Raw genomic sequence first — 13,805 nt, forward strand, 5'->3', positions numbered from 1 at the left:
AGGGGAATAACAGCACGCTCATCAGACGCTTCCTAAAGTAAACATTGTTTACGAGTCCCGCACTTCGAGTCCGAGTTGAGTCTGAAGTCACTGTGTGTGCGACTTAAGTCGGATCCGAGTCTAAAACTCAAGTCCCAATCTCTGGCTAATCTCTGCGCATATCGCATCGATGGGGTTAATACCAAGGGAAACAAGTAAGAGTTAACAAAAAAGTGCAATCGATACAAGAGTTTTGTAAGGGGACAGAAGAAGAAGATGTTATCAGAGGAAGTGTTCTCTGCAAAGTTGTCACGAGCTTCTTGGAGCCAGAGAGGGACGCCACTGCTCTGATGGCGTGCGGCAGCTCGTTCCACCATCGTGGGGTCACAGGTGAGAACAGGGACTGAGGTCGCTTTGTGTGAAGGGATGGCAGAGCCAGGCGGCGTTCGTTGGAGGAGCGCAGTGGCCCAGAAGCAATGTAAACTTGGATTGTGGAGTTTAGGTAGATGGTGCAGACCCAGCAGTGACTCTGTATGCAGCATTAGGGACTTGAATCTGATTATGGAGGCCCCGGGGAGCCAGTGGAAGGCGCTGAGTAATATAAACGCTGTACTCAAAATTGCGAGCACCAGGGATGTTCGGCCACTGAAATTAATTGGCCTAATAAGTCAAAAGACTGAATAATTTTTACCCAACAATTCCGTTGGCATGTCGGCAGCGTGGACGAATTTTCAAGTGTCGCCGTTTGCAGATGCTGTTCTGCTGAACTGTCTCCGAGCACATTCACTCCATCTGTGGCTGACTAGAAAAGAACCGCTTTGAGTGTTTCTGTCTCTCCTCTGTGAGAAGGAGCCGCACCTACATTTGGAGTGCACACGTGCACACGAGGCTGTGAAGTCTTCATGTTACGCCCCCCCGCCCCACGCTGTCATGTAGACTGTGCGGACTGGTTCAGCTCTCAGTGAGTAAATACTGCAGCTGGACCTGGACCGAACACAGCCTCCGAGACCGACAGAGGCCAATTTTGACCACAGGGACTACAGGACCAAGGTCGTTTTCTTGCCGGGGCTAACTCGGCTAATAAAGGACAGCTAGCAGCATTGCTAACCAAGCTAAGTTATCTAGCTACAGATACAGACAGATACAGTTAGGGGTTTAGCAAAAAGTAAATGTACTGTCCATCAACAAACTCTGTAAATCACCTCGGTACAATATTCCCTGTTGGTCTCTGTGTTCAGTCCCGTTCACGCCGTGTTCATCAGCAAATAAATCCCAGAGAGTTGGGGCAGAGCAGCCAGAGGACACGGAGAACTTTTATGATGCCCAACAGTTACAGTGCTGAATTGTAGACAGTGGAGGACGCAGGCAGCGAGGCAGCTGACTTGCGATGTTGACAGAGCAGCTGTCAACTGTGCGTATGAGCCATAGAACTAAAACAGATAGACTGTGCACTGTAGCGCGATAGTAACGATCTCTCTTAAAAATAAGGCGTCTGTACAGGATGGAAATAAGATTAATTGGATTATATTCACAGAAAGTATAAAACATATTACATGTGTCCATTTAAAGTTAAAAAAAAACCAACAACAGTAAATGTTAGGTATATCACTTATCTTCTATTCTTTGATTTAGGATTGCTGGAAAAACATTAAATAAATTTGTTGACTTTTGTTGCTGTTTCATCACCATTTCTTGCTCTACAATAGGTTTATGATTAAATAGTTTACTAGAACATGACATTGTTTACAAGAGTGCAAAGTTCTTCATACATAGCCTCTTAATTTTGCACCAAATTAATGCATTTAACTTTAAAATGTGCAAAATTTGTAGCCTTTTATTGTGGCCAACCTAAGGCCTTTTATTGTGGTCAGCCTGGGGTCTTTTATTGTGGCCAACCTAAGGCACACCTGTGCAATCCCCATGCTGTCTGATCAGCATCTTGATATGCCACACTTGTGAGGTGGATGGATTCTCTCGGCAAAGGAGAAGTGCTCACTGACACTGACAGATTTGTGAAGAATATTTGAGAGAAATAGGCCTTTTGTGTACAGAGAGAAAGTCTTAGATCTTTGAGTTCAGCTCATGATGAATGGGGGCAAAAACAAAAGGGTTGCCTTCATAATTTTGTTCAGTGTATATAATAATGATGAAGTAATCAATTGAAACAATTGAGGTCAGAGGCCTCAGTTTATTACAAATGCTTAAACATAAGTTTTGGTTTTTGTGTCTCTTGAAACCAGACAATGTGTTTGTAAATCCGCCTCCAAACACCAGAGGAGAGAAACCCGTTAATAACCTCGTCTCCTCTTCTGCAGGAGATGTTGTGGATATCTACCAGAGGGAGTTCCTGGCGTTGAGGGAGCGCCTCCACTCGGCTGAGCAGGAGAACCTGCGGCGCTCCAAAGAGCTGAATCTGGTCCTGGAGGAGATCAAGAGGGCCATCGCCGAGAAACAGGCGCTGAGAGACATCAACCGCACCTGGAGCAGCCTCTCCGGTCAGTGTTTCCTGTTCAACCGGGACTCACCTGGTCCAACTTCATATCACCTGCTGCAGTCAGTCTGCTTTAATCTGACCCGCCAGGATTTTGGGGGCCTTTTTTTGCGATTGTTGCGGCAGCTTTTCTAAAAAATAGCGATGAAAGTTACGATGTTCTTAGATATTTTTTTGCATTGAAATTGTGGGAATGAGTGAAACCTCCAAAGGTAAATGTGATATTTTTTAAGCTTTAGAATTATAGTTAAATAATAACTGATACTTGCTCAAAATCACTTGCTCAACAACACTAGACCTTTTTTATTCCCAAACTTTGTTCTTCTGACACACACACAGAAGTTCAGTGTCACTCTGTGATACACTACATTAACCTCTGACCTCATATCATGTTAAACAGAACGAGTAAAAACATTGAGATTTATGTTAATGAAATCAAAAGAAATACACTCTGGAGGCCTATAGGTATTGATATGCATAAGCTCAGGAGTGTGAACTGGGACTTCCAACAGAAACTAATATAAAAATATGCTTTTAGAAACGTGTTTCTGGCGGATGTCAGAAACTTTGTTACGTTCAGCTGCCGGCTGAACGCTGGTGAACACAGGCTGTGGACCCAGATGCAGACACGGAGAAGTAACTAGTGATAGAGGAGTTTATTGCAACACGGTGAAACTTACAGGAGATGTGAGCAGTTCTAAAAACACAACAGGTGAATAATCCAAGAAGTCCAACAGAAAGTAAGTCCAAAAAAGCACGTGAAACACTGGAGAACAGGCTTGGAAAACACTAGGCTTGAACATGTGAAAACAACAATGTGAAGGAGCGAGCAACTGACAAGACACAGGTGAATCCACTAAAGCAATCAGAGACAGCCGACACAGGAAGCAAAGAGAGACGGGGGGTGTTTGTCAAAACCAAGAACGCAAAGAATGGACTAGTGTTCTTGGGGAGAACGTTCTTGCGCAACACCCCCAGCACAGAGGCCGCCTGCATTTCTCTAAGGGCATGTGTGGAACGTGTCCATCAGCTGACTGCAGAAAGTACTATAAACAGAAGTATTCCGCGTATTTGAGGCTTATAACAGCCGGGCTTCGTCCCCCAAAACAAAAAGCTCTGAATCGGGTTTATTGTAGGTTTGAATTTACCAAGATATATTTGCACCTAAATAAAATTATGTAAAATAAAAGCAGATACTGTGACCACAACTCTACTGTACACCAACAATGTGATGTCTAATATAATAATAATATTAATAATAATAAAGCAAAGACTGTCCCCTTTCACACTATTTCTGTTTTGTGTTTTTAGTTTCACGAGACCAGATTTTTATGTACATCATTCAGAAGTCTCTTGATTTAAAGGGGCATTATGGAGTTTTCAGCGGCCACTAGCGGCGCGGTTCTAAGATTGCAACCAGGCGTGTGCTCATACGCGTGCTCGCTTGAACTCATGAGCGAGTATAATCCAAAACACAACCGCTTTCATACAGAAATCCTGCAATAAACGCAGAAACACCTGCATGCAGGCTGTGGCTTTTCACTCAGACATGTTCAGGCTCTGTTACTTCAGCGTTCCCGTCTCAGAGGCAGATCAACACCGTCATTCAGCGCAGCGAGCCGCATATCGGCTCAGTCCTCCCAGAAAAAAGCAGAGTGCCAGCTTCACACAACATGCTGGACACTCAGGTAAACTCCCACTGCAACGTTACAGCAATAGTTTTATCAGCTGCAGGTTGAACTAATCCACGCTCGTTACATGATCACAGTACGTTTACTGCATTTAGCCGACGTGCTACATCGTTAGCTCGCCTGCTGCTTTCAGTAACCATCTTTACTATCTGTGTATCTTTCACCGTCTCCTGAATCATAATGAGATTGTGTCACACTTTATAACAGCTAGACTGCAGTAAGTAACTTTTCTGTAGTGTCAGTGGATGGCTCTTCCTCTGGGTTGTATATTATGTGGGTCATGTTAGTTACAGCGACTGAGAGGTAGAGAAGCTGTGTACCTGAGTATCGGTAAAACCACAATAAACCTAAACTGAACGTGGGTCGCGTTAGTTGGTGAATTAAAGTGGAAAGCGATATAACTTTGCACCGGATAACATTAGCAACTGCTCGGTGTTAGCTGGCGAGCTAACGTGACTTTCTGTGTTTCTGCAGCTTTACTAATGCTCACTTTGTTCTTACTCGACATCATCTGAACCTGTTTGGTCTGATTGGCTTCAGCACATAAACCTTTACTGCTGTTTTGGATCCTGTGTTTTGCCGTGAGCCGGTTGTTTTACGGCGTTAGCGGACCGCATGTCGTTAGCTGCCGTGTTGCCGCTGTAGTCTGAGAGGCTCGGGAGCGCGAACAGGGCTGAATCCGCCCCGGAGACCTCACGTTAAAAGCAGAATAGTGGCTGATGCAAGCAACGGAGAAAACAGGCGTGGGCTTCATCAAGTGAGTTTTGAGCCCACTGACAACAAGGCAATGACAATAAGTAATTTCACTGAAAAACTACTTAATGCCCCTTTAAGTTCAAACTTTATGAAATTACTTCCTGGACTCTGCTGTGTTGGCTGCAGGTCTGCGTGTCTGAGGCCTCTGTGAGCTGATCTGGCCGGTTCTCTAGCTCCCCCTGCTGACGGTTGTGGAGCGTCAGAACTCCGAAAACGTTTGAGCACATTTTCGATTCGCCATCATTTTTAGTAAAACTGCGGATATTCGACATCTACACAGCTGATTTCTCGCCTCAAACCTTCTCAGAAGTGGATTTAGTGATGAAGTAACGTATGAAAACAGTAGAAAACGTTGTGTTGTCAGCCTCTCTCTCTCTCTCAGCTTCTTTCAGCCCTCAGTCGAATGCCAAAATGAATGCTGGGATATCTCTGCCGTCAAGTTCACAAAAGTTACCAACCGATGCATCCTGGGTAAAATGGGCGTGTCAAGAACACTTCCGGGAATTTTTACCGTTCTTGCTAAAATGCAGACTTGTGTATTGGGACAGAACTTTGGCCACAAAAGAAGACAGACTGAGAAAGGCCCAGTGACACATGAAAACAGGAAGTAAAGCTCACATGATACACCAGGCCTGAAATCACAAAATAAAACACAGATGACTTTAGTGCCTTGCTGACAAAACCTACCAAAGCAAAGAACACAGACAGTAAAACAAGACCAGAACACAAGGGCGGGGAATGAACACAGAAAACAAGTCCAAAACACCCAACCAACCCAAATCTGCAACACTTTAAAGCCAACTGAAACCTGACGATGTTACATCCTGTTTCCCTGAACGGTCCCTCCTGGACTTTGCCTAAAATGCCGGATTTTGGAGCAGCTTTTCGAAAAATGAAAGTTGTGACGTTTTTGTGATGAAATTAGGGGGAATGAAAGTGAAAACTGATATTTTTACCTTTAGAATTGTAGTTGAATCATTAAACAGCCCCTGCAGGACTTGGCGGGCCTGACCCTGACCCTGAACCTGACCCTGACCCTGACCCTGAACCTGAACCTGACCCTGCATGTTTCAAGCATCTGATTCGTTCCTCGGGATGCAGCCGCCTGTGTCTCAGCGTCTCTCTGACGTCCTCCGTGAGTTTCTGACGTTCTCTCTCAAAGCGTTCGTCAGGAGACGATTTCCTTTATGTTCGACCACGATACTGCAAGTTCTGCAGAACTGGTTCCCGCTTTGGAGAAGAAGATTCTTGTAGGTAAACGTTGGTATCACACACGTCTGCTGCGTCTTCTAATCAAGGAAGTTAGTTTGCTGACGTGTTTTAAGGGGAAGCGGCGCTGAATTCACGGGGATTTGTTGAATTTGTGTTAAAAGTTGTGTTGCGAAACCCTGGAGGGGCTGTTTAACCTGACCTGTTCTGGTTTGGTGTAACGTGGCCTCGCCTGCTGAGCCAAACCTCACCTGATCTATCTGGTCACGTGTAATTCAACTCGCTGGTCTCATCTGCTTTCAGTGTGTTCTCACCTGGTCGACCGTGTTTTGTGTTTCAGAGGAGACCAGGATGAAGCTGTGGAACGTGAGCAGCAGTAAAAACGTCCTGCAGCTTCCCTCCATCTTCCATCACCTTCCTCACCTTCTGAACAGAGAGGACAGCCTGCTGCCCGCCGTGCACCTGGGACAGGGACGCACCGGAGGTGAAAACTAACAAAAGCAAAAAGATCATAAAGTTAAATAAACACGAGTCACGTTACTCTTTCACATTAAAAGCAGGGAGAAAATAAGCAAACACACACACACCTACCTTCACTTTTGGCCTGGGGACCCTAACAGAACCAGCAACCCAGGCACGATGCACCTTCCCTGGGGAAACAGCTCACTGAGGGCCCCCGATGCACCCCACATCCCCTGGGGCGTAAAACAAACAGCTCGGCCAACCACGCTTTAGCAAGGTCACAGACTGTGTGTGTGTGTCAAGTCTAATTTATATATAAAGCATTTGTTTCTGCTTAGTAAACCGTTTCCTGACACTGCCTGCTTTATGCAGAGGGCATGCAAACAGAAACAAGCATCAGGAAATGTAAGATATGAGTTGGTGTGGGTTTGTTTGTGCAGTCAGATGTATTTATGATCCTGATTTAAATCAGGTTAGTCAGACAGAAAGTATTTTGTGCCGTAAAGGACAGAGATAAAAATCAAGAGAAGAAACAGAGCAAGAAATGTAAATAGATTTATTTGATTTATATGTTAAGCTTTTAAATCAAAACAGGCTCTCTATAAAGAGTTTTTAGGAGAATAAAAGAGAGAAAATCAGGTTAAATCAGGACACAGAGGCTTTTAAATGTACAGATAAAAGGCCGGGGGGGGTTTGGTTGTTCATGTTCTCTTTTCCTGTCGGCTGCTTTTCACACTTTGACCTCTTGACTCGTCCTCAGTTGTGTATTTGCTGAATATTTCACTCTCCAATAGGGCTGTGCAACTAAACAGTAATGATAATTATCCTCAACAACAATAAAACAAATGTTCAATAAATGTTTCATTTAATTCATTTGATTCACAAACGAATCAGCACTTAATGTTTTTGTTAAGATGTTTATTTTGTTGAGGAAAAGAGACTGAAAACAACATTTTACTTAATTTTAAATAAAATTATATTTGTTGAAAACAGATTTTATCAGAATAGTTCTGAATGTTCTGCCTCAGATTTGTGATCCTCTGTTTGGCATCAAGTGTTTGTTCTGAGCAGAAAGAAAAGTTTAAAACCACAATTAACTTTTACCCAGGAGCAAAAATCTAACTGGAAAGAAATATGATCTGACATTTATCCTGATAATTATCGATATCGAATGATATTCATTTTTTCATTTTGGGCCTCCTCTCCAAAATAGAGCTGCAACAAATGGATTGTTTTCATTGTCGATTTATTGTCTTGATTAATCGATTAGTTGTTTGGTGAATAAATCAGAAAACATTCACATGTAAGAAGCTGAAATCAGAATTTGGATTTTTTTTTCTTTAAAAATGACTCAAACAGATTAATCGATTATCAAAACAGTTGGCGATTAATATAGTTGACAGCTAATCGATTAACCTATACTGATGGTTGCAGCTGTCCTCCAAAGCTCCTTGAACCACCAGCCGGCTCTGTGTATTTGCTGGACACGTCGACCGCTCCCAGACTTTTGGAACTGCTCTGTGTTTGTGGAAACGTTTCACAGTCTCATGCCACTGGAGCTACCAGCCGGCTCTGTGTAATTGGACGTTGTAATTAAAAACACTCGACCCAATGAACTATTCAGTCTGTGGCTCCATCTATTTCCTGGAAACACTCCAACCTCTCGAGAAACACTATTTGTGTCTGACTTTATCTGGCTGCAGTGATAATGAACGTGAAAACACTTCTCTGCGTGTGACTTTTATTTACCTCCTCTGTGTCACTCTACATACCAGTTTTTACAGGGAACCCACCAACATCCCATGAGCTTTATTAATTATTAACATCCTGCAATCTCAGTTTACCATGAAGCCTTTTCTCATTTTAAGCTTGTTTTTCTCCCGACGTAAGCTTTACTCATGCAGTCACCTTTTTTATGTTCAGATTCTTTTGCACATTACATCGCAGGAGGAGGTGAAGAAGCAATACATAATGAGCTAATGTCAGTGGAACAAAGCACAGAGTCAGACTATGCGGTGTGAACCGGTAGAGGAAATGAAACGATAACCAGAAAGTAAAACATCTTGAAGGGTAGTTCCAGTATTTTTAAGCCTGGGCCCTGTTTGGCGTCCACAGAAAGAGCTTCTTGTTGCCAGCGACAGGCTCAAGACTGTTACACCAGACTTAAGGCCCATTTATTCTCCTGCGTAGGGTCAGGCATTTATACTTGTGCGTCCGTGTCTGTCAATCAGCAATTATACCCCCAAACGCTAGTCGGCAGCAGCGCTACAGCGTCCACTGTGTTGACTTTTGCTGGCCGAGCAGGCTAAGTTCCGGTTTAGCGCTCCGCTAACGTGAATGGGGGTTAAATTGTAAACGTGCGGCTGGTGCAGCCTTTTCAAATGTTTCCGACCGAGTGGATCACATTCTGATAGCGAAACGAGTCATTTCGCTCAGGTTGTGACGGTCAAATATATTGATCCACCGTGTTACAGCCGCCGTTTTTGCCGCTAGTAAAAGTTACTTCAAAGCACGGGAACTTCCTGTCAGCTCGGAGGCATTGCGAAGTTGCCCAGACCAATCACAGAGCTTACGGTCCGTGTCGACTCGACGTGTAGTTACATTTTTGAGGAAGTGCACGTCAGGCTACGCCGTAGGTGACGGCGTAGGGTAGGGGGCTACGCAGAGGCTACGCCGTCGATTTGACGCAGAAGTATAAATTGCACTTTAGACAGCATCATGGAAAGGATCCCTGCGAGGGACTCCCGTTATAATAATAGAAATAATAAAAGGTCAAAAATACTGGATATTTACAGGAAAATCTTTAAACGGGAGGACAGCGGGATGGAATGAGAAAATACGGGATAATCCCGGGAAAAACGGGAGGGCGCCAGGCCCGATCTTCCGAGAAAGGGGAAACCCGCTCTGCCTCCGGAGCCAAAGCCGCCAACTCGCCTCATGAGAGACTTCTGTTTCCTGTTGAAAGAAAAGGGAGTCGCTGACAGAGTTAGACCTGATTAGCCAATCAGATGATAGAAGGAACATCTCTGTTGCTTGTGTGGGCGTGGCTTTGGGCAGAGTTCTGGTTTGGGGGGAGTCATCTGAAAGTCTACTGACTCCGGCTGCGTCGCGTTACGGCGGCGCCAGGGTTTTGTTCCATCCTCTGCCCGGCGGCGATGTTATTGACTTGTTGTTAATTTGTCCTACCTCCTTCAGGGCTCTCCGTGACCCCGTTCTGTTCTGTCGTCTGCACGGTTGCAGATCCCACAGGGAGCGTTTCAGAATCAGAGCGTTTTGCCTGATTTTGCTGACATGTTTAGATTTAGTTGACTTGGTGATCAGTGCTTGTTTTTTTGACCCCATGCAGTTAAATGTTGTTTTTCTGTCTGTTTTGACTGTGTTTATTGTTGTTTTACGATCGGGAGTCTGACCTCTCTGCCGTTCTGTGTCTCACTTCCTTTCCGGTTCGATCTGCTCTGTGCAGCTTGACACGGCTTCCATCAAAAAATAGATCTGCTGCGTATTCTCTGCACAGCAGAGTCACAAGCATTTACTATAATGGCTGCGATTAGCCCACTGCAGTTGTAACGTGACGCAGCCGGACTCAGTAGACTTTGCGGGTTAGACCTGGCCTGCTCTGAACTGCTGTACACACTGAACTTTGCTAAATCCACAGAGGCCAATAACATCTGCCGATAAAAACTAGCCTGTGGCTAAACCGGGTACACTAAGGCAGCGTTCACACTGCAGGCCAGTGTGACCCAAATAAAAGGTTTTTGCCCATATGGGACTCAGATCTGATCTTTTTATGACAGTGTGAACAGGCCAAGTCACGTGGATTCTGATCTTTTCCAATCCGATACAGATCGGATCTTTTTAAATGCGACACTCTGGACACTCAGGTTGGAATTGATGCGACTTTGACGTCACTCTAGAGCAGCAGTTCTGCTGTAGACGGAACGACAAAGCTCCACAAAAAGCCTTTATTATACATGTGTCTCTCTGTCTTCTCTACCTCGCTATCATCTGCTCACAGATTCCCTTTCTTACACCTGAAATGCACCAGACCGCCAGCTCTTTTCACAATAGAGAGAGAGAAGGAGTGTAACTTTAGTGAGTTGGGGAGCAGTTGCGTTACACAGCGCGAGAAATTACAGTAAAAAGGACAGAAAGTTCTGAACACTTGTCGGGAGAAATGTGAGCTGTGAGACGAGAATGAAAATTAGGAGGGTTGGTGAGCTAACCGGAGCTAACCTCTGTTGCTCCTTCTGCACGACAACGTGATGCTGTCACTTTCTGGCCGCGGACAGACACACTGGAGTCTGATATGGGCCACATCTAAACTATAATGTGAAACAAACATCAGATCTGGGAAGAAAATCTGAATTGAGCGTTAATGCCTGCAGTCTGAACGCAGCCTAACATTTGTTTTGAAATTAGATCAGTGTACATTGGCCCTTTTCAAATAAACAAAAGCAAAAAGAGGCAGAAATGTCGGCCTATAAAGACACACCATCTCTACAGGCTGCTGTGACCTTTGACCTCCTCCCTGTCGGTTGCAGGATGGATCTTTCCCGACTCTGAGCTCCGTCACTCTTCTTCTCGCTGCTTCTTTTTTTTCCTGCAGCTTCTCCTCCATCTGCTTGTTCTTCAGATTTCCATCATCACTGCTCAGGAGCCGTGCTGCTAAACGAGAAAAACGAGAACTCCTCCTAACATGTACAATCTCCTCCTCTGTGTGTGTGCAGTTTCCATAGTGATGGGCGTTCCCAGCGTGAAGAGGGAGGTCCACTCCTACCTGACCGACACGCTCAGCTCTCTGATGTCAGAGCTCAGCGCCGCCGAGAAAGAGGACTGCGTCATCGTCGTCCTCATCGCAGAGGTCAGTGCTCCCTCACATGTTTTCCAAAGGTCAGTGGTTTAGCTGGTGAAGCCCAACACAGTGTCAGTGCTAATGCTAACCTCAGAAGTGAAACAATAATATGTAAGCTGTGAAATGTCATTAGCATGAAGAGTGCATGCTGTCATTCATCACACGTCACACTTTGATGTCGGTTTCACACACAACCCAAATATTAAATTCCCATCGTGTTTATCGCTCGAGTTTGACCACGAGACTACTCGCACGAGTGTTCGCACACAGCTTGACAGCACGAATAAAAACGTAACGTAATAAACGGATGGAGCTGATGCTGAAATAACGACATCTCGATACCCATTTGTTTAAAATACGAAGTCATGCTTTGTCAGGTCTGTCAGCAAGATGACAAGATAACAACTTTTAAAATGTTTGTCTTCCGAATGGACTTTGGCTCGAGCAGGGCGATGCTAACTTCTTTCATAGTAAAGTACAACTACAGCGGGAATCAACTTACCAGGTAGTTCAGCTTCCTCTCTTAAGCTGTGTTTCCACCAAAGGAACTAAACCCAGGAACTAGGAACCTTTGGAGGGACTCACAGCGTTTCCACCGGAGGGACCAGGGTCTAAATTTGGTTCCAGGGTCTTTAGCCCCCAAAAAGTCCCCGCTCGGGGGGTAGTACTTTATGAAGTACTGGTACTTTGGGGGGGGCGGGGCTTGCCTTGCAGTGAATTTCTGAATGGGCGAGTAGAGGCTTTAACTGGAGAATGTCGGCTGTTTTTCCACAGCTGTTTGCAAACCAATAAATCCCGACCAGCAGTCAGAGAGCCGCACGAGTCTCGCCGACGTCGCCTGAGATCGAACGGCGGCATTAAATGTGTTGCTGGGAAACAGCAGCCGGCGTGCAGCGGTGTGTTTACAGCCAACAGCTGATGGAGTTAGGCTAAATACTGGGTCCTGAGTGGTTGTTTGAAGTTTTCATCAGTCAGGAGGTTTCTGCACAGAGCTGATTCCAGCAGGTCATAAAGCTCGTCAAACATCCCGTTCCTCCGACGTGATGCTGCAGCTGATCTGTTGGAAATGTTTTAATAACCTTCCAAACTGTCGCCACTTTATTTTTGTGTTGCTTTCTCTGTGCCGGAGTTCTTTTAGGGTTTTATCCAGTTTGTTATGAAAAACTACAGGCTGTGTTTGACTGTTAAAGCAGTTTTTTTGTGTGGGAGTGTAATGAAGAGACACACGATAAAGTTTGCTACAAATTTAATTTCATTCCATCAAATCTGATGTTCATTTCTAAAAGGATCTCTTTGTACGGCGTGCAGGCCTACAGCCTACGCCAGCTGGTTAATCTGCGTAATCTTCGCAGGTCTTTAGACCGCGGTGGAAACACACACAACAGCGGACTGAAGGAACCTTTTAGTTCCTTGAAAAGAGATCTGGGGACTTAAAAGTCCCGGGTACTTTTAGTCGAAACGCGGCTTTACTTTTCTCTCAGTGTGTTGGTCTGTATTAATACGAAGTTGTCCCTCAGAGCTCTGCAGCTACAATAACAACAGTGGGGCCAGAAATACGGCAGCTCGCTGCTGAGAAGCTCGAGTGAAGATAAATCAACGTTTTAATCTCAAAAAATACATATTTTTTTCATGAAAGCAGTTAACTCTGAGCTCCTCCCGGCAGAAAACGGCTTCGTTATCTGAGCAGAATACGGTCCGACTGCGGGTGTTCATTTGTCCAAAGCTCCAGCGCTGCCCCGCTCTGCCAAATCACAGAAACAGTTATCTCCGAGAAACCCAACAGTTCCCACCAAGAGCAGCACTTGGGGACAGAGGCAAGGAAAACTTCCTTTAGCTAGAACCATGGCTCAGGGTGCAGGTTGGGCATGAGGGCGAAAAATGGTACAGATATTTATAGTTGGGTTAATGATTATAATAACAATAATAACAATAAGACTAGCAACAATAGTCGTTGCAGCAGAGGGTGTCGAGCAGGAACACGGGGGCAGCAGGTGACCCGCAACCACAGATCCAGACTCCACAGCTCCAGAGCCAGAAACACCTGCAGGAAGTGATAGGAGGAGAGAGGAGAGGGACGAGAAAGCACAAGACTACCGGAAAGGGGAGAAGTTGAGTTAGTAACATGCAATAATGGGATGAGGTTGCATACAGAGGGAGAGAAAGTAGAGGAGAGAGGAGCTCAGTGCATCATGGGAAATCCCCCGGCAGTCTAGGCCTATAGCAGCATAACTAAGGGATGGTTCAGGACTCACCTGAGCCAGCCCTAACTATAAGCTTTATCAAAGAGGAAAGTCTTAAGCCTACTCTTAAATGTGGAGATGGTGTCTGCCTCCTGAACCCAAACTGGAACCTGGTTCCACAGGAG

At 45.1% G+C, this 13,805-nt stretch overlaps 1 protein-coding gene across 1 annotated transcript in view; it reads left to right on the forward strand.

Annotated features, from left to right (window-relative positions):
- The window catches only part of mgat4b (alpha-1,3-mannosyl-glycoprotein 4-beta-N-acetylglucosaminyltransferase B), a 155,174-nt gene that overhangs the window by 75,814 nt on the left and 65,555 nt on the right, over positions 1 to 13,805 (forward strand). The window contains exons 3-5 of the mRNA XM_046030013.1: positions 2,295 to 2,474; positions 6,467 to 6,610; positions 11,316 to 11,449. Coding sequence (XP_045885969.1) covers positions 2,295 to 2,474; positions 6,467 to 6,610; positions 11,316 to 11,449 — 458 coding nt within the window. The remainder of the gene's footprint in view (positions 1 to 2,294; positions 2,475 to 6,466; positions 6,611 to 11,315; positions 11,450 to 13,805) is intronic.

The sequence above is a fragment of the Micropterus dolomieu genome, linkage group LG19 (genome assembly GCF_021292245.1).
Source record: "Micropterus dolomieu isolate WLL.071019.BEF.003 ecotype Adirondacks linkage group LG19, ASM2129224v1, whole genome shotgun sequence".
In the NCBI taxonomy this organism is placed as follows: Eukaryota; Metazoa; Chordata; class Actinopteri; order Centrarchiformes; family Centrarchidae; genus Micropterus; species Micropterus dolomieu.